This window comes from Ursus maritimus, unplaced genomic scaffold, assembly GCF_017311325.1.
Source record: "Ursus maritimus isolate PB19 unplaced genomic scaffold, ASM1731132v1 scaffold_24, whole genome shotgun sequence".
NCBI lineage: Eukaryota > Metazoa > Chordata > Mammalia > Carnivora > Ursidae > Ursus > Ursus maritimus.
The window spans coordinates 3,807,305-3,831,256 of record NW_024424897.1 but is presented as its reverse complement, the minus strand read 5'-3'; the positions used below and the strand labels follow the sequence as shown (position 1 = coordinate 3,831,256).

The 23,952-nt window shown below is 54.6% G+C and overlaps 1 protein-coding gene and 1 long non-coding RNA gene across 7 annotated transcripts in view; one reads left to right on the top strand and one right to left on the bottom strand.

The window, feature by feature from the left end:
- The first annotated feature begins 10,514 nt into the window (after positions 1–10,514).
- The window catches only part of PGS1 (phosphatidylglycerophosphate synthase 1), a 36,615-nt gene continuing 23,177 nt past the window's right edge, over positions 10,515–23,952 (top strand). For 2 of the 6 annotated variants that reach the window (XM_040640110.1, XM_040640111.1), the window contains exons 1-3: positions 10,516–10,677; positions 20,590–20,779; positions 23,173–23,250. In XM_040640110.1, the coding sequence (XP_040496044.1) occupies positions 10,538–10,677; positions 20,590–20,779; positions 23,173–23,250 (408 nt within the window). In that variant the 5' untranslated portion in view covers positions 10,516–10,537. Of the gene's footprint in view, positions 10,678–20,589; positions 20,780–23,172; positions 23,251–23,743; positions 23,932–23,952 lie in introns of those variants that run through there. The other 4 variants (XR_005837310.1, XM_040640107.1, XM_040640105.1 and 1 more) reach the window with 3 other exon arrangements.
- LOC121104952 lies at positions 11,304–17,646 on the bottom strand. The gene is made up of 2 exons (XR_005837311.1): positions 17,473–17,646; positions 11,304–11,762 (listed from the first exon to the last, which is right to left on the bottom strand). It is a non-coding gene; the product is annotated as an uncharacterized LOC121104952 (long non-coding RNA).

Here is a 23,952-nt window from a genome sequence, read left to right as displayed (position 1 = left end):
GCAGGGAGACAGGCGAGGCGAGAGACATGCCCCCCCCCCCAAGTCAGGTTGGCAGGAGAAAAGGGTGATTGTGATGAGGACCCTAGGATACTGTTAGAGTTCATTGAGGGGGGGATGTTGAAGGGGGGGAGATAAGGAGGAGGAACCAGCCCTGGAACTCACCTCTGAAGCAAGAGCATGCTCCCGGATGAGCCTAGGCTCTGCAGAGAACCCGGGCAAAGGCTGCTTCTCTGCATGTCGGCCAGCGAGCTGGGAGCCTGCCCTAGAGTTCAGGGCTGATTGGAAGAGCCGTGAAGAGGGACAGTATCAGCCAGCACGCAGGGCTAGGGTGGGCGGGGGTTGCTGAAATGACTCTGGAGATTGAACTGTCTAGGCTCTACCAGGCAGTAGCTGAATGACTTCTGGCAACTTACTTCCCCAGCCATGCCTCGGTTTCCTCATTTGTAAAATGGGCTGATAATAGTACCTACCTCGTCTGGTTGTTGTGAGGACCAAATGAGCTAATGTGTGCAAATGCTTAGGATGGTACCTTGAACATAGTAAATGCTCAGTGTACGTTGGCTAGATTTTCTAGATTTTTTTTTGAAAGCACTGGGGTGTCTGAAGAGAGGAGGCATGCAGCCTGGGCTGCTAGGGGATGGGTGTGGCCAGGAATGGCTTTCTCTTTTGGAGAGCCGTGTTATCTCCTATGTAAGATACATTCCACGAAGCTGCTTGTCTTCAAACAGATCAGCCAGCTACCAAGTTTCCCTTTGGCTTTCTAGTATCTCCAGGTTTCCAATGCCTTTGGGATGATCCAAACTTCTCAGTGTGTGTCTAAGGCCACCGTCAGAGGCCACGACCCCACCAACCTCTCATGGAGCCCCAGGCTGTCTCCAGAACGTTCCCCAGGCCTGGGTCTTTGCATGTTCATTTCCTTCCGGGTGGAACTGCCTTCCGCACTTTGGCTAGTTTCTACTTTTCCTTTAAGACTTGGCGGAGATTCAGTCTAAACTTCCAAGGAAGTTCTTTCCACATTGACCAAAACGCCCTGACTACTTGTCCAGTGAGAACCTTGAGGAAACAGACTGTGTTCGGTTTTTTCAAACTCAGTACGTAGAAAGTGCTTGATGAATCTTTTATTTTTTTAAAGATTTATTTATTTATTCTTTTAGAGTGGGGGAGGGGCAGGTGGAGAGAGCCTCTGCACTCGGCACAGAGCCCAACGCAGGGCTCCATCACACGACCCATGAGATCGTGACCTGAACCCAAACCAAGAGGTGGACACTTAAGCAACCAGAAAGAGATGGTTTTGACTCCTGTTTTCCATCATTTTCAGATGCTGCTGACTGCTTGTTTCTAGAGCCGCTTTTGGTTTCTCCCTGCAGGACTCAGGAGCACCTGTAGGTGGGACAGAGGGGGTGGAAGCCCCGCATGCCTTTGGTGGAGATTATTAAACCTGCTAATCTGAAGATAGAGTGAGGACTCAAACTTTGCTGGAAAAGTAGGAAAGGAGGCACCGGGCCGATACAGGGCCCAGCCTGGGAGACCCTCTTACAGGCAAGAGAGATGCCCGAGCAGAGCAGTCCCAGGGCCGTGCCCCTCCCGCCCTCCCTGCCTGCTGGGGGCTCCAGGGAGAAGAGCTCATCCAGGTCTGGCCCTTCTGCCCCACCCGCTGTCTTCCTGGCTATGGGATTTGGGAGACTCCTGCCTTCTAATCTCTTCCTTTGCAGAATTTCTATGAAGTCAGAATCCCATTTCCAGGCAAAGGTGCTTGGTCATAAAGATAATACAGATTCATTCATGAGGGAGGGGAAGTACACAGTGGTTTCAGCTGCCTGTGGGGCTCCACTTACTCATGGTGAGTGACAGATGATGAGCTCTTCCCCAAACCTCGTAGATGGGAACTCTGGCGCCTGTGGGGTGGTCGTGGGACGCGATGGCCTGGCCTGGTGCACACAAGCTCCCATACTTGCATAGACGATCTTCCTGTCTTCTGGCCAGCCTGGGGGTGGGCTGTGAGGTTGCCATTGGTCAGAGGCCTCATTTGCACCCAGATGGGTTAGGAGACTGGCCTCAGACCGCAGGGTTGCTCAATACCAGGCCCTCGGCCTCTCTCTGTCTTTGAGACTGGTGGGCTCCCTATGGCACAGGAAGGCAGCCTGGTTGGCCTGCCCCGCAGCTTTATATTGCATATCCCGCGTTCATTGTGCCCCTACTATGTGTGGGTTAGTTGACTAGGCCTGGGGATGCAGTGGTAGGGGAAAGCATCTGGTTCCTTCCCTCTAGCACTGGTAGTTAAGAGGGGCAGGAGGCAGTGAGTCTTCTCTTCTTGCCCCCCCCCCCATTTTATCAGCTAATTTGAAGAGGATGCGTGGGGGGGCGCGTGTCTCATCAGACCTCTTGGAAGCCGTGTCCCCTGCTGCCCCGGGGTGGCTCTTCCAGGGCCGGGCTTCACTGGGCCACCCAGGCCTGATGCATCTTGTTCCCTCCCCCAGGAAGCCCCTGCGGTCCTTGTTGGAGGCAGGGTGAGGGCAGGCATGACCTTCCAGTGCAGGGGGGAAGGTGGAGGGATCGCACCACAGGTAGACCCTGATCTCTCTTTGCTGCTCCTGACAATCCCCAGAGGCAGGCCAGGGAAACCAGGACAATGGCTTGTGGCATTTGTTCCTGCTGGGAGGGGCAACAAAGCTAATGAAAAGGTTTGTGGCTCTAAGGTCTGGAGCAGTGGAGGAGTTCTTTCAAGCCTGACATTCCAGGCCCAGCTGGCCTCTGGCATTTCCCAGAAAAAGTGCCGAGGGAGGGGAAAGACAACACTTCACCAACCCACCCACCCACTCACCCACCCTGCCTTTTCAGATTCCTGGTTCCCTCCGGGGCTTGGGCTTGGCCACAGCTCCAACCCCTGCCCCAGGGGGTCCATTCTTCCACCCACAGAGGGCAGTGGGAGAGTGGTGGGTCAGTGGGGGAGACTTTAGGAGGGCGCAGAGGGTATGAAGTGTGTGGGGTGCATCTTGGGGGGAGGGAAGTTTCTTCCCACTGCTCTACGAGGAATCTACATCTGTTCCAAGTTCTGAGTTGGGGGTAGAGAGTGGGGCAGTTTGCTGCCAGCCGACTGTTTCTCTTGACCCCAGACCAACAAACCCTGCTCTGTCCGGGGCTGGGATGGGAATAGTCTCCATTCGCCCTGAAGCAGCCGCTGTGCCCGCGCCCGCACTCAGGAACAGACACCAGGGCAGCGGACAGTTCTGGGAAGAGGCCGTGGTGAACCATCGGGTTGCAATGCAAGCGAGGCCTGGCCTGGCGCCCGGCGCTAGAGTGGCAGTGCCCAGGAGAAGGAGAGCCTGGCGAGGGGGGTGAGGAGTGAGGCCGGCTCCCGGGAGCTGTTGCCCTGGGCCCCAGACACCCAAGGGCTGGTGAAGACCACTGGGTCCAAGGCCTATAGTAAGCCAGACGCCTGGGCCCCCCGGAGCAAGACGGCTTGGAGCCCGTGACCCGTGGGGTTCTGCGGTCAGGTGTTGCTCACCACCTCACCTGTGTGTGCATGTAGTATGTGAACTAACAGCCCGTGGCCTGCACTCGGCTCCCTGCAGTGGAGTGGACCTCCTGAATGGCCCATCCAGGGGTGTGACGGCACTAGGACGGTCCTTGGCTCCCCCACATGGTGAGGCACACACTGGCAGGCACTCTGGCAGGCATCTGGTCCTGGGCCAGTTCAAAGGGGAAGTGATACATCCTCTCTCTGGCTCCTAAGGCCTGGAGCCAGCCACAGGGGCAGAAACGTGTGTCGGAAGGAGTGGGAGATGGGGTCTGTATCAGGGATGGGGGAGGTTCTGAAGCATGATGTCGAGGTGGGTCTCCCAAGCCCTTCCTCCCCGCTTCTCCCTTTGCTCGTGCTGCACTCACCTGGCCTCACGTTGCATAGTTCAGAGCATCTTCACCCAGGTACGCGTACTGCCCCCTCCCCAGGACTTCATAAGCCCCCTATATTTATAAACCAAGTGCTAGTGGCAGTCCAGATTTCCGGGTAGATAAACCTACGTCTTGCTTTTGCAAGACGTAGGTTTACAAAACCACTCACTCACTCATTCATTCATTCCTTTGAGAGACAGTTATGGGGCACCTACTATGTGCCAGAGATTGAGCAGGGTGCCTGGAATTATTTATCAGTCTGGGTCCTCATGAAGCTTCGATTCTTTCCAGAAGGACAAGAGTCTCCCACAATTGATGTCATGAGTAATTAATTTTGACTGCACTAAGTCCTGTAAAGTCCTGGGGGGTGTTCTGCAGGAGCATATTACGGGGAGACCGAATCTATGGGGGGGGGGGGACAGCCGAGGGGATTCCCTGAGGAAGTGCCACACGCAGGCTGATGGGAAGCTGAGGTCTGAAGGGGTCACCTGACCTCCCCCAGTTTCCCAGCTGGTAGGCACCGGGAGCAAGCAGAGCGCAGGTTGGGTGCACAGTGTCAAGGTGCCTGGGCTGCCGCCAAGCATCTTCCCTGCGGCTCCAGGCTCCCTTCCGCCTCTCTCTCCCTCCCACTTACTCGAGGTTTAGCTCCCTGCTTCCAAGCTCCACCTGAGGCAGCTGGGAGCAGAGATGAGAGTATCATCCTCCATTCAAACCCCGAGAGCTGGGTCAGGTGCATTCTCTGAACTTGGGAACTTTGAAACGTGAAATGCATTTTACGAAGAGGAAATACAATCGAAAGGTACAAACACTTAACTATCATCTTCTACTATTACCTTGTCCTCCCATGCTGCCCGGGACATTTTGTCACAGATCAAAGACGTGAAGTGGTGGATTATAGGCTGAACACCACCCATAGATGCATTGGTGGGATTGCACAGAATTAAAAAAAAATGTTTTTAAGGATTATTTATGTATTCATTTATTTGAGAGAGAGAGAGCACAAGCAGGGGCAGAGGCCAAGGGAGAAGCAGGCTCCCCATCGAGCAGGGAGCCCGACACGGGGCTGGATCCCAGGACCCTGAGGTCATGACCTGAGTCGAAGGCAGACGCTTCACCGACTGAGCCACCCAGGAGCCCTTAAAAAAAAATCTTTTTTGAGACATTTAGAAATCTGGAAATTTCACATTCGCATCTGAATTTGGGGCTTTTTCTTTGGAAAAATTGGATGCTCTGGCGTCACTGGGTCTACATTCTGGCAGGTCTCCACTGGCCCTTTAGATGGGACCTGGGCTCTCCAGCTCAGCACAGGGCCACCCCCAGGACTGGCCTCCCCTCCCTGCCACGAGCTCCAGGCAGGGAGGCAGCAACCCCACCTGGCCTCTGTCTTCCCACCTCCCCTCTCTAGGTTAAAGGCAAGATGGGCGATTGACATTGGGGGATTTACTCTGAGTCTCTTTCCTAAATTCCAAGACACTGGAAATAAATCACGCCTGGCCCTGAGAGTCCCACCTGCTCGGGCCTGGTCTGATTTGGCCTCATCTCATCAAGCCAGACCTATCCTGACCCGGCTTCGCGTGCCAGGCCCAGGGCCCGCTTAGCCCCTTAGCCTCTTGTTTCAATTTGCCCCTGGGGGGCCAGGCAGGGAGAAGCAGGGCGGGGTGACGGTCTGCCAAGGAGCCCCCCGCAGCTCGCCTTGGCTACCCAGGCGGGACCCAGCGAGCCTGGGATTCCCTGGGACAGAACTGGCCACGGGCCTCCGTGTTTCCCGCCGCGCAGGATTGCTGCGTGGGGAGGAGGCGTGCAGCTCCTCGCCGGGGTGGTGCTGGCTGCCGGCCACGCCACAAGAGGCTGAGATTCCCCTGAAACTGAGAGCTACATTTATCTCTCGCTAGCGACAGAGAAACAAACCAGCACGCTCTGCCCAGGAGGCATTTCCAGAAATTTGGGCCCTGGCTTCTTGTTGATGAAATGCCAAATTATCCCGGGCCTCTCTTTGCACAGGGAAGCAGGTTGGGCAATCGGTGTTTTGTTGTGCAGATGACAAGATTTTCGACACTGAGAAGTTTAAATGATAAATACAAGAACCTTGACCAGCTCCCCACCCCTACCCTGGAAGTGGCTGTTTTGAGCTTCAGTCTTTGGCAAATTTGTTTTCCACAACCTTCAGCTTCTCTGGGCCTCCCCCAGCCCCGGCCACCTCAGGTCCGCGGGGCAGGAAGACCTCAGCTCATCCACATTTAGGGCCGTGTGGGCCTGGCAGGGCTCCTGCCTGCTCCCCGGCTACAGCCACGGGAAAAGATGTTTTCTTTGAAGCACCAGTTGGCAAACCATGGCACACAGGCTGGCAGACTGGTTTTTGTCCGTGAAGTTTTATTGGAAACACGGCTGCTCTCGTTAGCACTGGTTGCCACAGCTTTTGTACCGGATTGGGCAGTTGCCACTGGAGGCCACCCGGCTCACACAGTGTAAAGTGTTTACTCTCGGACTCTTGAAGGAAACGGTAGCCAGCCCCTGCTCTGGAGGGACAGAAGCCTGCCTTATGCTAGGGAGAGTTGGAATCAGGTCCTAGTTCGGAAGGAAAAGGCATCAAGGACTGGGGAAGCTCAGAGTAGATCTTGGGAAAATGAAAGCAGGGAAAGCTCTGGTGGCCTGAGGGGAGACTGAGGGCTCAGGTAAACCAGCCCCCAAAGGTAGGCCTGAGCGGCCAGGTTTGCAAACTGATCTGTGGCAGCGGGTCAATAAATTCCCAGGAGGCCAGATCACAGTTTCTCCCACCCTCGGTGGAGAAGCACAGATTCACCACCTTCTCACGTGCCTTCATTCAACCGGGGTGGGCAGAGCCTGCTTCTGTTGGCAGGTCCTCCTGTGAGGGGCACTCAGAGTGCACAGGGCACCAGGGGCTCTCATTCTGGAGAGTGGGGAGCGGGGAAACAAAATGCACAGTAGGGAGTGGGGAGATGGGCAAAATGGGGGAAGGCGAGTGGGAGCTACAGGCTCCGAGGTATGGAACGGGTAAGTCACGGGGCTGAAAGGCACAGCATAGGGAGTCCAGCGCATGGCATCGTAATAGTGTCATATGGTGCCAGGCGGCAGCTACACTTGTGGGGAGCAGGACATACGGTACAGTGGAGAGGTTGAATCCCGGTGCTGTGCACCTGAAACTCAGGTAACGTTGTATGTCAACTGTGCTTCCATAAACACACACACACACACACAAAACAATAAACCAATAACTAAGATTAGATCACGGTACGTAATAGGCAGAATAAATGGGGCCGGGAGGTGTTTCTAGGGGAAGCACAGCGCTCAGAAGGAAAAGATGAGCTGGGGGAATATGCCTGTGAGCAGCTGGAACAACTAAACAAAGATCCTCAGGTGGCCGCGTGCGTGTGTGTGTGTGTGTACGTACGTGTGCGTGCATGTGTGTGCGTGTGTACGTGCATGTGTGTGTGCATGCATGTGTGTGCGTGCGTGCGTGTGCGTGCATGTGTGTGCATGCGTGTGTATACGTGCGTGTGTGTACGTGCATGTGTGTGTACGTGCGTATGCGTGCATGTGTGTGCGTGTGTACGTGCATGTGTGTACGTGCGTGTGCGTGCATGTGTGTGCACGCGTGTGTACGTGCGTGTGTGTACGTGCGTGTGTGTGCATGTGTGTGCACGTGCGTGTGTGTACATGCGTGTGTGTACATGCATGTGTGCGCACGCGTGTGTACGTGTGTGTGCGTGCATGTGTGTGTACGTGCATGTGTGTGTACGTGCGTGTGTGTGTGTGCATGTGTGTGTGTGCGTGTGTGCGTGTGTGTGTTGGGGGGTGCTTGAGGGATTGAGAGGAGGCAGGCGGGTGAGGCTGGGCAGCGACCAAGTGGAGGAATGGAGGCAGAGACTCCAAGGCTGGTTTCATCCTGTCCTCGTCCCTAAGCCGCGTTCCCTAGGAACAAGGGTGGGCTCCTCCAAAGCAGCTGATCAGCCCCTACGATAAACTGGCAGAGTTTCTCATCGCTGGAGGGAGAAGATGGGCTGGCCCACCTCTGCCTTTTTGAATTTGCCAACAGCCCTGTGGCTGAGAGAGACCCTTGCGCACGAAGTAGGATCAGGGAGGAGGGGCCTTCCGCTGGCATTGACATGATTTTCGCTTTGGGTGTGAATCACAGACAGTGAGCCCCGGGCCCTTGGCTCAGGATTTCCTGGTGTTTCCTGCCCGGGAGAGCAGCCTTGCTATCAGGGGCAGCAGCCCACCACTCCCTGACGTCAACTCTCCTTCCAATGAATGCGTTTCCTTTTCCTTTTGGGAAGACCAGATATCTTTCATCAGTCCCATCAACCCTGCCATTCTAACCCTGGCACCTCCTGTTCGGGAAGGAGCCGGTCAGATTAACCAGAAGGCAGCGGGTGAGGGCAGGAGGGGGAGGGGGGCCTCAGCGGACCGGCTTTCGAGTGACCAGGGGATCTCAAAGGGCAAGTGCCTTCTGGTTCAGGGTCATCAAGGTGTGAGTAGGGAACCCAGCAGCAGCAGTGGGGTCCGCCCTAGACTGCAGGCCCTCCGAGCAGCCTGGGGCACTCCCACATCTCCTCTCTGGGCCACCTGTGTCACCTGAGAGTGTCTTATCTCCTCTACTTGTTCCCACGAACCTGCCCAGATGAGATTTCCTGGTGGAAAGTGCTTATATTGTCATCACGTAAAAAAAAGAAGAAAAGATTGCTCAATTTCTGAAAACCATTATTTAAAATTTTTGCAACTTCTCCATGTGTGCGTCCTAGGGCAAAGTCATGGTTGCTTCATTCTGGTTGTAGCTCTGACAGTTTCAAACTAGCCAAGAAGGCCAGAGGCTCTAGCTGTGTGGCTTCAGAAGCGACTGGGTCATTGCCTGCTGTTTATATGTAATGTAAATACTTACTGGTTTAACTTACTGTGCTGTAATATCACCGTGTGTCAGTACAATTTATTCTATTTTATTTTAAAGATTTTATTTATTTATTAGAGAGAGAGAGTGAATGAGAGGGAGCATGAGCAGGGGGAGGAGCAGAGGGAGAGGGAGAAGCAGACCCCTTGCTGAGCAGAAAGTCTGACAGGACAGAAGGACAGACGACTCAGGGCTCGATCCAGGTACTTCAGGATTATGACCCAAGCCGAAGGCAGATGCTTAACTGACTGAGCCACCCAGGCGCCCCAGTACAAATTATTTTGGATCAGAAATCCCCAGTGGGACATTACTGTGGTTGTTTGTCTCACTTAATACCTCACCCTGCAAGCACTACATAGAAAAAGAAACTGCCAGCTCTTTCCAGGATGGGTAGGGTGCTCCTGTGGTCCCCACTGAGCACCATGGTGCAGGCATTCAGCGACTTGCCTCTGCAACCACCCTGTGTCCCAGGAGCTGTGCAAAAATGGAATCATGCAATGGACGGTCTCATTCTAGTTACTGGAAATTAGGAAATTTGATGATTCACCCCTTCTAACTCGGAAGAGTTGAATCAAATTCCACCTTGTGTTTGTAATGCGATCTAAATGTAAAGGAAAAATTAAAACAATCTGAAATGCTCGTTGCTTGTAAACAACTTGGAAAGTCTTGAATTGCACCAAAAAACTAATGTTAGCATTTTGGTGTATTTACTTTCAGTCTGTCTGTACACAATACTCCCTCTAATTTTTAATTTTCCCAATGAGATAAGCTCTATAATACTCGTTGGAAATTTGGGTTTTACACTTCATGTCATTAAACATTCTTCTGGGACGTAATTCTTTGTGGATGCCTGATCTTCCAACAGTGATGTACCATTATTTACTTCACTGTTTCACCAACTTTCCCACTGTTGATTGCCTCCATTTTGGGGGGTTTAAATATTTTATTTATGTATTTGACAGAGACAGAGAGAGAGAGCATAAGCAGGGGAGAGGCAGGCAGAGGGAAAGGGAGAAGCAGGCCCCTGGCGGAGCAGGGAGCCCGGTGCAGGGCTCATCCCAGGACACGGAGATCCTGACCCAAGGGGAAGGCAGATGCTTCACCGACTGAGCCACCCAGGGGCCCCTTCTTCCACATTTTTGATATCATGAACAATGCCAAGATGAACATTCTTGCAGGGAGCATGTAACGGACCTCCTTGGGATACCTGGGGGGACGTGGAATGCGGAATGTTTCGCATGCAGAGCGTCCACACCCTTGCACCCTCACAACTCCCCCCTGGGACAAGCCAAGTAGGATGTGACATCTCCCACCGTTCTCCTGGGTTTCCAAGTCTCAGTCCTTGTGGGTCCGCCAAGGAACCCCATGTTTCGGATCAGAGCCATCCCCCCGATCCTGCAACAACTTCCTTTCGAAGATCAGCTACAGGGGGTGCTCCCGGCTCCATGGACGCGCGGCCCTCGGCTCGCAGGACCTTACGCTCCGGGGCCGACCCCGCGCACCTGCCTGCGAGTTTCGGTGCTGGTCGTGACCCGGTGGGCGCGAGCCCAGGACGCTCAGGAGCGCAAGTCGGGGGCCGCGGAGTGGGGGCGGTGAGGGACCTGGAAAGAAGAAGCTCAGCCCGCTGCGCCTGCGCCCCGCGCGCCGCTCGCACACCTGTGCCTGCCCCGCCCCCTCCCCGTGTCCGCGAGCGCAGCTGTCAATAAAGTTCTTGCGCGCCGGAAGCGGAAGCGCCGAGTCTCCATGGCGGCGGCGGCGGCTGCGGCGGGGCCGGTGCTCTGGAGGCGGCTGCTGGGCCTGCTGCCTGGCCGCCCCGGGCTGGCCGCGCTCCTGGGGCGCCTGTCGGACCGCCTGGGCAGGAACCGGGACCGCCGGCGCAGGAGGTGAGAGACGGCCGGAGTGGGGGCGAGGCCGCTGCCCTGCCTCCCTTCCGCGCCGGGAGTGAGCTCACGCGGAGTGGGGGGGGGGTGGGGGTGGGGAGGCGAGCGCGGGCTCCCCGGGGCCCCGGGCGGCGGGCGTTGGAAGGTCTGGTCGCGGGAGACGCAGCTTGCGTTCCGACGCGGGCCTTTCCTTGCGCGGTCCTGGCTGCTGGGTGGCTCGGCTGGGCTCGCAGTGCCTGGCCGGGATCCTGTGCGTGCAGCGCTTCGCACATCCTGCCCGAGAGGGCTGTGAAGCAATCCTGAGTCAGGGACTCTCAGGCCAGGGAAGAGGAACCACTCGGAACCCCCTTCACACTTTTCAAAGGGCCCGTGTTCTGGAAAAGTACTGAAGTGAGTTATGTAAGTGGTGGAGGAGGCTTTGAAGCAGTTTGTTCAGGCAGTGGTCTTTCTAAAGTCAACATTTGCCAAGAACATGCTGACCTAAGAGGCCTGTTGTTATTGCTGATGTTACAGGAAAAAAAAAAAAAAAGATTTCTTGTGTGCAAATGGTTTTCTTATCAGAGACTCAAGCCTTACACTTGACCCTTTAAAAGAAAAAAAAAACAACTATCTTAGACGTGCATCTTTTAGAAGAGTTTGTATTATCTTAGATTTTATCTGTGCTACTTTGGTGAGGTGGGACCTCTTGGCTTTCGTGCACAGATCTGTGTTCCGGTCGTGCGTGCTGTCTCTACTTATGGGAAGGAACTTGCTTCATACTGGGTTACGGTGGATGATTTTCAGCAAAAATTCGACTTTGGTTCAGGGTAACTTTTAGGTGATAGCATCAGTATGGAGCCCTTCAGAAGCTTGCTGATCAGAATGACTTTAAGTTTCACATCAGCGAAACCCCGTGGGGGCGGGGCCGGGGAAGAGGTGGCCTCTGCATTTTCTGTAGTTGGTGTTTAGCCAAGACCTGGCCATTGCAGTGGGTGGTGAAATCAGATGACTTCTACATCTTGGCATCAAACCACTGGGAAATTTGGTTTAAGGTTTCAAGAAACGTTCTCTCCTCAAAGATGAGGTGTTCAGGCAGTTTTGTCATTTCCCTGTATGTGTTTAAACCATACGAAAAACACTTGTTAATTATTTAACATTGGAATTGACTGCTTAGGGATGTTGGGGCAATCTCTACAAATTCTTTTGAAAAAGACATTTCTTTTGAGTGTCTTTTGTCGGTGGTGGTGGGGGGAGAGGAGCAGTGTGGCAGTGGGAGTAGTCTAAACTGACTTCCCAAAGTCCTTTTTGTAAATGGATGCGGTAGGTGTGGCACCATATGTCTTTTTTTTTTTTTTTAAGATTTTATTTATTTATTTGACAGAGACAGCCAGTGAGAGAGGGAACACAAGCAGGGGGAGTGGGAGAGGAAGAAGCAGGCTCCCAGCGGAAGAGCCCGACATGGGGCTCGATCCCGGAACCCCGGGACCACGCCCCGAGCCAAAGGCAGACGCTTAACGACTGAGCCACCCAGGCGTCCCGGCACCATATGTCTTTTTGGTGAAGCTGAGAGAAAGAGCTGTATCTCTTGGTCAACAATTAAACCAGAAACTCACTTAAAGAAATACAAGTTTTGTGTTTTATTTATTTGTTTATTTCTTTTTAATTTAAATTCAATTAGCCAACCTATAGTACATCATTAGTTTTTGATGTAGTGTTCACTGATTAGTTGCATATAACACCCAGTGCTTATGACATCACGTGTCCTCCTTAATGCCCATCACCTAGTACCCATCCCCCCACCCACCAAGTTTTTGTGTTTTAAAGAAATTTGTGGGTGTGCCTGGGTGGCTCAGTCAAACGTCTGCCTTCGGCTCAGGTCATGATCCCAGGGTCCTGGGATTGAGGCCCGTATCTGGCTCCATGCTTAGCGGGGAGTCTGCTTCTCCTTCTACCCCTCCCTCCCCTGCTCATGCTCTTGCTCTCAAAAATAAATAAAATCTTAAAAAAAAAAAAAAGAAATTTGTGTTTTATAATCCTTAGAATGTTTTGCTAGGACTGAAGATAAGTGCTTTGACTGTTGTTACAACACTGTGGCTTTCTTTTTTTTTTTTTCCCCCCTCTTGCCTTACTTGGTTTACAGATTTTCCCGACTCTGTGGCCTTGGTGTTTGGGGTTTCTCTAGTGTATCTGGCCACTCATCCTGTATTGGCTGCTGACTTTCGTTTCTCCCCCTTTAGTTGTACCTCACAACTCCTCATTCCCCGAATGGTGTGGTTTCTTGTAACTCTGATCATTGATTCATTGATAATAGTTCTGTGTAGTCATGAGCTGAGACTTTGTCAGAGTTTAGCTTGCCAGTCTGACTCACCTGTTAGGCGCCTGATGAACCCTCGTGGCTAACGAGAGGGGTGGAGGGAGGGTTCTTTCATTGCAGTGGCTTACATGTTAGTTACAGAGACAGCCACAGTGACAGAGAATGCTACTTAAAATTACTTCCAATTAGTGATCTAGAAATACTGTTGTGTTTTCTCTTGTTCAGGCATCTGACTCATCATCACTGTGGACTGCTGGGCTCATTCATGTATTCAGCATGCGTGTGTAGAGCACTGCTGTGCTAGGTACCAAGGAAGCAAAGATAAAGACCTAGCCCCATCTTCAAGGTGCTCAGACCCATAAGCTGACAGTGATAGTAGGGTAAGGTAGAAGGTCATGGCAGCATCTGAGAGGCACAGCAGGAGGTCACAGAAGGCTTCCTGGTGGGGGTGATCTCAGAGCTGTGTTTTGGAGTGTAGGAGCAGGCTGGGTAAGGAAGGGGGAGCTGGTGTTCAGGGAAGGGTGGTGAGTGGTGTGGGCTGATGATTGTAGCGGCCAAGGTGGAAGGCAGTTCTGAGACGCCCCAGGTTCCCAAGTCATTTCCAGGAGCCTAGTGGGGGTACTGAGTAGGGATGGGAGGAGGCAGAGGGAGGAGCCAGGAGCAAGCTTGTCCTCTGGGCGGAGACCCTGGGAGGCAAGCTCTGAGATTGCTTGTACAGTTTCCTTTGATGGTGGCCTAGGCCTGAGGTGGTATGGAGTGGAAGGGGTTAGAGTCAGCTCTGGTGCGGGAGGTGTAGGGGGGCTTAGGGGACTGCGTGGATGGAGTCACGCATCACTAAAACAGGGGATAAGAAAGGACTGGGCTTGGGGGGCGATGGTAAAGTGAGTTTGGGCATGTTAACTAGCATCTAGATGCGTCCGAGTAGAGGTGTCAGTGTGCAGCTGACTGACAGATCTGGAGCTCGGGAGGGGGAGACGGCACCTCGAGGTGGTGTGTAGGAGTCCGCAGACTCCAGGAATTGACTCGTTGTTTGGAGTAGATGGGACTGAGTGGGAAATGTGCCCGGTGGGCAGGAGTTCCTGATCTTGAGCTTGCCTGCCGTAGAAGGAAGTATTTTCTTTGTGGCCTCTTTCTCTAAAAACCCCAAACAGACGATTTTTAGCTGGAGCTGTACGTGCAGAAAGGGCTTTATTATTGAAACTCAAGTCCCGGGGTGCCTGGGTGGCTCAGTTGTTAAGTGTCAGCCTTCAGCCCAGGGCATGATCCCGGCGTTCTGGGATCGAGCCCCACGCCAGGCTCCTCTGCTGGGAGCCTGCTTCTCCCTCTCCCACTCCCCCTGCTGTGTTCCCTCTCTCGCTGGCTCTCTCTCTCTCTCTCTGTCAAATAAATAAATAAATAAAAACTTAAAAAAAAAAAAGAAACTCAAGTCCTGTTTTCTCTTCAGGGTGTGCGTGTGTGAGAGTTAGTGAGTTGAGTGTGAGAGGAGGTGGGGGGCTTCTAACCTCCCTGAGTTGTAAGAGGGAGACAGACAACCGGAAGACTGTTCTTTCAGTTAGATGTCTGACGTCATCGTGGCAGGTCAGCATACTCCGTCCGGTTCAGCTTGTTAGTAGTTTCCACTCTGAGGGACCACCAGATTTCCAGAAATGACTTCTTCTCTGAACTTAGTGATGCTTCTTACTTGTTAGCACTCAGCAGAGCGTCTCTTGGCTTCCAGTAGTAGAATGGGTGGGAGGGGGATATTTAGAATTAAAGCATAATTTCCCCAAATAATTCAAATTTGGTTTTACAGGGGATTGGAATAAGATTTACAACGGATGAAGGGCGCCTGGGTGGTGCAGTTGTTAGGAGGCTGCCTTCGGCTCAGGGCGTGATCCTGGCGTTCCGGGATCGAGTCCCACATCAGGCTTCTCCGCTATGAGCCTGCTTCTTCCTCTCCCACTCCCCCTGCTGTGTTCCCTCTCTCGCTGGCTGTCTCTCTTTCACATAAATAAATAAAATCTTTAAAAAAAAAAAAAAAAGATTTACAACGGATGGATTTTTAAATTGTAGCTTTATTTTTTAAGATTTTATTTATTTAGTTGACAGAGAGGATGAGTGGGGGGGGCAGAGGCAGAGGGAAAAGCAGGCTCCCCACTGCTTCCCGCTGAGCGGGGAGCCTGATGCGACTCGATCCCAGGACCCTGGGATCATGACCTGAGCCAAAGGCAGATGCTTAACCGACTGAGCCACCCAGGCGCCCCAAATTTTAGCTTTATCGAATTCATATGAACAGAAGTATCCCCTGAACACATTGCAGCTGGTGATGAATTAGGCAGGGTCAGTCGGTTGTGTGCTCCTAGAGAAATAGCAGCTAGCCTGGGATTGAAGTGTTCTGATAGATAATCCACTTATAAACATGTGATCTGATTCATGTAAACGAGTTCTTTTCAAGGCTGCTGGGAAGTCCGGCTGGTCAGAGCCTTTGGATTAGTTCGGTTCTCGTCAGACACTTCCCTTTGCCTGCTGCTTTGGCCCCCCGAGGTGTATTATGGGTTATGTTAGCTTTCTGGCCCCTGGATGCGATTGACTTCCTTTTGGGCAAGTCAAGAGGACAGTCATCTGGTCAGCATGTAGTCAGATGCTGGCAGCCTGGCCTCCCATGCAGGACTTCTTGTGGGAGTTCATCAGGCCGTTGGTCTTTTGTAAGCTACGGGAATTCACACTCAACTTCCCTTTCTTGGACTTGGGTGTTGCGTCAGTCAGGAAGGGCCGCCTGCTGCCGGGGACGCAGGAAGTACGGTGCCTTCGCGTAGTGGAGCTCTTCTCGGGAAGTGCTATGACTGTTGCTCTTTGCTCCTCAGCTCACTTTCTGACGCTTAAATGTGCATGACTGAGGGGGGAGGGTGGGTTTTTCTTAAAAAGTAGTTTCTGAAAATATTGCAGTCCACAGAACTTAGTTTCTTTTAAGAACTTCTTTTTTCATCATTTTTTACAGATTTGGGTGGGACCCAAGCCACAGAGCTTGTACCACAAATCTTATAGTTCCGGAAAAACTCATGGATTCAGAGCATGACAGAGCCCATCGTGGGGGCCACTGAGTTAATGCCCTGAGTACAGTCCAGGACAGAGAGTAGAACCCCTGTACTGTCTGTCGAGGGTTTGTGCTTCGTGTGGGAAGACATTCCTCCCGCATCACTGTGTTCTTTGTTCAGAGCCCAAGGTGCCCCCTTTTGGAAAGACCCTAAGAGGTTGGCCAGCTTACTTTTTTTTTCCCCACTGGTGGTGGGTGACACTCTGCAGCCCCTGGGGATCAGACTTGTGTCCTCTGAGGTGGAGAGGCCTTGGAGGGAACGTGTCTAAAGGGAAAGTGTAGACCTGGGTGTCGTTCTCTAGTATTTGTCTTTCTATTTCTTCCTCTTCCCCCTGCCCCCCTTCTCCTCCTCCTCTTCTTCTCCTCCTCCTCCTTTTTTTTTTTTTTTTAAAGATTTTATTTATTTATGTGACAGAGAGACAGCCAGCGAGAGAGGGAACACAGCAGGCGAGTGAGAGAGGAAGAAGCAGGCTCCCAGCAGAGGAGCCCGATGTGGGACTCGATCCTGGAACGCTGGGATCACGCCCTGAGCCGAAGGCAGACGCTTTAACGACTGCGCTACCCAGGCGCCCCCCCTTCTTTTTTAAAGAGGGCGGGTGGGGGTGGGCAGAGAAAGAGGGAGAGAGAGAGAATCTTAAGCAGGCTCCACACCCAGAATGTAGCCTGACGTGGGGCTTGATCTCACCAACCTGAGATTGTGACCTGAGATGAAATCAAGAGTCAGATGCTTAACTGAGCCCCCCGGGCGCCCCTGCCTTTCTTTATTGGCATCTCGCCGCTGGCCCCGAGCTTGGTTGGACCTCCAGGCACATTGTTGCACATCCAGACAAAGGAAAAAATGCAAGGTGTGCCGGTATTTTTCCATGGAGCACACGCAGCTTCAAGATACTTGGTGAAATGGAAAACTCCTATCTCCTCACAAAAAGGAGAAATACCTTCTCTTTCCCCTGAGGCTCCCTGTGTCAATCGCTCTGTTGGGTTGTGTCTCAGTGGCTCTTCTGCTCTGTTTCCGAGTGGCTGATTATTCTGAACTCAAGTCCCACTGCCTTCCCAAACCTGGCAGGAGGGGTGGGCTGCCCTGTCCCACCTAAGCTTCTGCTGTCTTCACTTAGTGGCTGCCCCCCCCCCCCCCCCGTCCCCACCCAGGCGCTCAGGGACAAGAGCATCCTTGGTTGAGGCGGTTCAGATGTGGATTTGTCTTAGAGATGTGGGAGGAAGCGTCCCTGCCCCGCGCGCCTCCCCGCCTTCACGCTCCCGTGCCCTCCCAGAGTCGCCCCGGAAGCCTGCCCCCACCCCGCCCGCACAGGTCTCTCCCTGGGTGGAGGAAGGGCCCCAGGTCAGGGGTCTTCAGCACTTAGACCCAGCCTGCTCCACAGTGCAGGGACCTTGCAGATTCCACGGGAAGCCTTAAATCCCGTGGCTGAACCTGTACCTGGAGTCGGGTGTCCTGGGGGTGGCCGGAGCCTGTCCTTCACAGAGCCCCCGCTTCATTTCACCATTTCACCTGTCGGCTGGGACCAGTTTGCAGTGCTTGCTGTCGTTGCCTCTGCCACTGGCTTGCCTGAGCGTCCCTAGGCGCTTGCCCTAGCCTTATTTTCCAAACTTCCGTGATATTCTGGAGTCGGCAGAAGCTATTACCTGGTCCCCTGCCCCCACCACTTCCTCTTCTTTGTAACTAGAAATGGGAGCTGGATGGTTCTAGAAAGATGATTCAGGGGAGTCGAGGTCTAGATGTGGAAATCGTGTATGTGTGTGCGGGTTTAGTTCTCTGAATGGTGTGTGTGACACGGCTCTGCTTTTTGGGTGAAGTAACCACAGCTGCTCAGATCTCTCGGGGCTTCGGTTCCTGACCTGGGACGTGTGGTTTCTTAGTAAGCCTCCCTGGGGTCGGGACTTGCCTGCGCAGGTGGTCGCCCCTGGAGACCGGGGTGACTGTGACATGGGGGTGCTGCTAGCACCGGGAGCCACCTTTTCTGGGAAGATTCCCAGGAGTTAGGCTGAGGAAAGCGGGAACTAACCCCCCATGGGCTTCTGGCTGAGGTGAAGGAAAACAGTGAGCCCCTAAGTGGACTTGGGCCTGCCTGCTTCTGCCCCAGCCGAGGCACTCCAGTGAGATTTTGAGTGTCACCCGTCCAGGTGTGGTCTCCCCCGGCCCATGCCGTCACTGAGGGCACCTTCATGAAACGCTCGGCTCCTTCTCAGGGCGCCTTCCTCTTCGGGTGTCTAGAAGTGCCGCTCGAGGGTTGGGTCTCCCCCTCCATGACTCCCTGCACCTAATTGGCTTTCAGCTCCTTCTCCTCTCTAGCAAAAATAAACCTGTCAGTACACAGATTAAACAGGAAGCCAACATAGAAAAGCCCTCAACAGCTCTTGGACCGAGGCCCTGGTGGAGCATTCCCAGGGAGAGCTGCCTGGCAGGGACGAGGCCTGCCCACGGTAGCCCGGGGCCCTGAGCCCGGCGCGCCCGAGCCTGCCCGGTGCCTCTCCGGGGCAGGATGGGGCTGACGGTGGGCCCTGGGTGCATGTGCCCTCTGGCCTGGCTGGGGACACCCTCCTGGGCTTTCCCGCGGATGGTGGTGCTCTCCAGCGCCGGCGGCATAACGTTTGCTCAGTCCCCTCCTTGCCCGGAGCAGCCCCTCCGCACGGCCTGCCTGGCCTCGCCAGGGACAGTGTCCTCAGGCCTCCCCGGCCGCTCAGCACCACCGGCTCCCCTTCCCGATCACTGGAAGACACATGCTGCACATTTCAACCTTTAGGTCATGGTGGCATTTTCCTCTTGCGTCGTTCTTGGATGGTTTCAGGTGTGTAAGCCTGTGAGGCCGCCAGGTGTGTGGGGGGCTGGGCTGCTCTTCGCTTGTGCCCCCCACAGGATGGAACAGCGCTGACACGAGGCCTGGGGTCGTGGCCCGAGCCGGCACTTGCCCTTTCTGGGTCGCCGTGTGCCGAGGATGTCTCTGAAGCTTCCTTTTGGAGCCGATCAGAATCTCCTGGCCCAGGGGAAGGATGCGAGGACCGACAGCGCGGTGGAGGGCGGGGGTGGGGGGCGTTAGCGGTCGCCCTGGTTCTTTTTCATACGGGTTGAGAGAGGCTAAGTGCCGTGAGGCTGGGAGATCTGTTGGTGTGGCGCTGCTGTGGGGTTTTCCACCTCAAACAGACCATGTTTAATTAATGAATATTAGACTTTAGGCCCCCTCTGGGGCTTCAAATTGATAGAGTGTTGTGCAGACTTTCCCATTGTCTCGTGGTTTTCCATTGGACCGAAGGATCTTTCCCTCTCCTCCTGGAAGTTAGCTTTGAGCACAGCAGGAATAAGGCCTCCGGTTTGGGAAATCGAGGCAGCAGTCCCTAGTTTACGCATCTAAGCCTTTCCTTTGTGAGCTGCAGCTCATCCCCTGGAAGCCAGAGAACCTCAGCAAGCTGGTCACCCCCCGTCTGAGACCGAGAAAGTGTAGCCGCTCTCCCCACTCTGCACCTTGGGGCGCCAGGCCAGTCCCTAACTTCCCAGGATCTGGAGAGCCGTTACCTTCCAGCCGTTGACTAAAGTTTTCTTGGCAGTGAGTCGGCTGGGACAGACCAGTGGGCTTTCTGGGAAGCACAGCTGTGGGCCATCTGGCGTCTGTGTAGGGACGTTTGCGGGCCCTGGGAAGATTCAGCGCTTTATCATGAGGCAAGTGAATGAAGTCATCTTCCTGGAATCTGTGACCCTTCAGGCCTTGGGGTGTGCAAGCGCCCTTTCCGCAGAGCCCCCCTCGGAGCTGCAGTAGAAGGGCACACACCGCAGAGGATTTTCCTGCTGCTGTTGCTGGAGTTGAGAGTAGGGCCGGGCTTGTGCGGGGCTCTGCGTCTGTTGCCCCTCCCCGTCCCCACGGGGCGGGCAGCAGACGTGTGGTTCACGGGCAGGACCTCGGTTGCTGCTGTCTCTGCCTCAGTGGAGTGGAGCCGGCCGGTGGGGGCGGGGGTGCAGCTTTACGTGGCGTGAGCCCCGAGGCCGACGTGGCCAGGGCTGAAGGGGCAATTCTTGCCACCACCGAGATGGCCCCCCTCCCCCAGGCTCTTCCTGCTCCAGCTCTTCTCTCTACAGCCGAGTATTCAAGAGAAAACTTCGGTTTTCTGGGTCCTTCCCTAAATAAAAGCTTTGTTTATCTCCGCAGCCCTGCAGCTGGGGGCCTGGGTTGCAGCGGTCACCCTCCTCCCAGACTCGCCCTGGCTCCAGGTAGCCATCAGCGGCTCCTGCAGGCTGGCTGGTGGGGCGCCCTGGTGTTGACCGTGCGTGGTTTCTGTGAGTTTACTTGTGGCTGCTCTAAATTTGGAGCTGTTTGGAGCCCACTGCAAGTTGGGGTTTATCATAGGCATTGGCACTTCTCAAGTTGCTCAGCGAGTAGCGGCTGAAGGAAAAGCCCTTTTGCAGTTTGCTTGGGCTCACTTAAAATGGTCTAGAGAATCTGAAATTGGTTAAAAAAAAAAAATTCCTGCCCCCCCCCCCAGTAGCTGAGAGGGACTTCAAGGAAGTGTTTGAGAAGTATGACCCTTTGCGTGTCTCTCTAACCAGGTCACCATGGCTGCTGTTGGCTCCTCTGCTGTCCCCAGCTGTCCCTCAGGTCACCTCCCCTCCTTGCTGCCTGTGTCCAGAGGGTGTGCACAGGTTCCAGTGGATCCGAAACCTGGTCCCCGAGTTCGGGGTCTCCAGTTCCCACGTCAGGGTGCTTTCTTCCCCGGCAGAGTTTTTTGAGCTCATGAAGGTAAGTAGTGTCCGTAGGAGAGAGGGGTGGACGCTTGAGTGGAGGCTTGGGGGCGTGAGGATGGGTGAGTCCTGAGCAGAAGTGCCTTCTGTTCTGGAGGTTTCTGATGGCTGCTCGGCTTCTTGCTGTGGGTTCTTCTCCCTGTTAGGTTTTCAGCCTCACAAATGCTTGAGTTGTGCCATCATCAGAGGCTCCCCCGCGTGGCTGATGTCTCAGGTAGGGTAGCTCAGAGCGTGTGGGCAGTGAAGGGCAGGTCCTGGATTTTGACTCTTACGAACAGATGGATTCCGTCGGTTCCATCGGAAGGGAGGTTATTGCGGGCGTGTGGGCGTCCTTGCTAGCGATGTCGGGGGCTAAAAGGAACCTTCTTACTGTAGTCACGGCATGACAGAGCCCTCCCCTGCAAACATGTCCAGAACACAGTGGTGTCATCTTGGTAGGCAGGGCGTACGGGGAGTGAAGACTCAGCTGTGAGCCGTGGATGAGACTGACGTGTAGGAAGTGGCTGGAATTCTCTTGTTGGTGAGGAGGCTTTATGGATCACTGGAAAATTTGGACACCTGGTTTTAGGCCTTATGATCCCTGTTCTTTCCTGTGACTTTGTCTAAAGTTTGTGCCTTCTCTGTCCTGGTAGAGATGCTGACCTTCGCATTTGAGGGGTCGAGCTTTCAGTACTCAGGTGTTTGTGGCCCATCTATTACTCGAGGTGAAACCGCTAATTGGAATAAGTAATTTGAAACTGATTAATTTTTATTAACATAAACCCTCTGGGTTCACATTAGCAGTGATGTTAGAATTAAGGTGTGATGAGGTCAGACAGGCAGAATGGTGGTGGGTAATAGGAAATGCGTGTAGAGATGAATTTTTCTGCAGAATGAACTGTACTTGATTTGAATACTTGTACATTCTCCTTTTGCCCTGTTGTTCTGTAGGTCCACACTCAGCTTTATTTCTGACCGGCTCCTTCCAGAACGCATTCTGCGTGCGTGCGTGTGTGTGTGTGTGTGTGTGTGTGTGTGTCTGTGTACGTGCTCTCCGCTCTTCCCTGCGCTCCTCATCTGTCCTGTGCATCTTTTTTGTGGAGAACTGATACTTAGCTGGTTTGCTCTTTGCTCCTATTTGGTTCTCTGTTTGGCTTGAAGAAACAGGTTTTGCAGAGGCGGTTCTTCGTGTTTTAGTCAGCTCCGGGTGAAGGACTGGCTGAGTCTCCGAGTGGCCGTCCCCTGGCTGCGCACCTGCCTGGGTGGGGCCGTGGAGGACAGGAAGGGCCCCGGGGCTTGGCGCAGCAGGCTGGGAGGAAGCCCTTCTCTCCTGCCCTTTGAATCGAGTCCCGGGCGGGCAGATTCCCACACAGGGATTGCGTGGAGCGGGATGTGTCTTTCCCGGGCCCACAGAGCGGCCTTGTTCCCTGAGACGAGAGTGCAGCCTGCCGTCTGCCTGGCCGGCGAGCCCTCGTTCCAGTGCCTGAGCCGAGGTACCTGTACCGGGGTCACTGTTCGCTCTGTGTCCTCGCGTTCCCTTCAGGCCTCTGCTTCCCAAATAACCAAACAGAGGAGACGGCGAACTAGGGACATTCTGTTGTGCTTTCCTGGTCTGCAGGCTTTGTGCCAGCGTGTTCGTGTGTGCCTGTGGTCGGGGCGCCCCTCCTGTGCAGGCCGTGTGGGCTGTGGGTCGGAAAGCAGGCGTGTGCCCTGCTTCCTGCCTCCCTCCTTCTGCCAGGCCTGGCCCCCCTGCTCTCCTTCCAGAGTGTGACCTTGGCAGGGCTGCCCATCTTTCTGCCCCCCCACCCCCAGGGCAGAGTGCTTCGAGCTCCGGAGGGGGTCATCGGTGCCCACGCTGCAGCAGGTCTAGAGAGAGCACTCTGTGCGGACTGAGGTGACACAGTCATCTTTGCCTGCTGGGCTGTTCTGTCCTTGGGCCTGGGGACCTGTCTGCGCTTCAGAGGAGACGCGTGCCCGCTCATTATGAAACCCAGCCATGCAGGGACGGACGGGGGCAGAGTGGCACGTGCGTTGGCACCCACACTCCCCTCCGCTCTGCCCCTCAGGGACCGCTCTCTCGCGCCCTGCCCGTGCCCCACGGGACACCCCCTGCGGGCTGTGCACGGCTGTGCTTTGAGCCCGGGGCAGTGACTGCTTCACTCCCAGCAGGATGTGGCGGGCGTTGTGTCAGGTCGCTGTCACACCTCCTTCACCCTTCCCATGGCTGCGTCGTGTCTCGTACAGTGAGGTCATGTCTCTCGGAGTAGTTCGCGTTAGCGTCGCAGGCCTTACTTGGGCGGTTTCCGGGAGCGTGGGGCTGGCTTCCGATATCAGGAGGTCGCGCCGAGCGTTCCGTGGGAGATCTCAGTGAGCTGTGGAAGCCGTGGCCGTGACCCGTGTCTCCTCTTTCAGGGCCAGATCAACGTGGCCAAGAGACGGGTGGTGATGGCGTCGCTCTACCTGGGGACCGGGCCTTTGGAGCAGGAGCTGGTAAGGTTCGAGGTGCCGGGGGGCTGGGGTCGAGCCGCGTGCCGGCCATGGCAGGAGGGCCACAGCAGGAGGGCCACGGCAGGAGGGCCGCTGTGGGGCTGCTCGCCCGCCCTGCGCGCCATGCCCGGGGCTCTGAGGCTGCGGCCCGCTGCCCGTGTTCGTGTGGCCCGTGGGTTAAGAATGGTTTTTGCATTTTCAAATGACTGGAAAAAAATCAAAAGGAAGAGAATGTTTGTGACCCAGGGAGAGCATGTGAAATTCGGATTTCTGTGTCTGTAAGTCCGCTTTGTCATGGCGCAGCCGTGCTCGCTCACAAACGTACGGGGTAGCTGCCCCTGCGGCGGGACGGGTGTTGTGACGGAGCCCGTCCGCCCCCCAGGCCCAGCCCTTTGCAGGAGAGACTTTCTTTCTTTCTTTTCTTTCTTTCAAGATTTTATTTATTTATTTGACAGAGAGAGACAGCCAGCGAGAGAGGGAACACAAGCAGGGGGAGTGGGAGAGGAAGAAGCAGGCTCCTAGCGGAGGAGCCCGATGTGGGACTCGATCCCAGAACGCTGGGATCACGCCCTGAGCCGAAGGCAGACGCTTAACTACTGCGCCACCCAGGCGCCCCAGGAGAGACTTTCTGAGCCCGTCCTAGACAAGTGGACTGATGCAAGGTTGGGCTGGGGCCAGGTGCCGGTACGTGGCCCACCCGCCCCA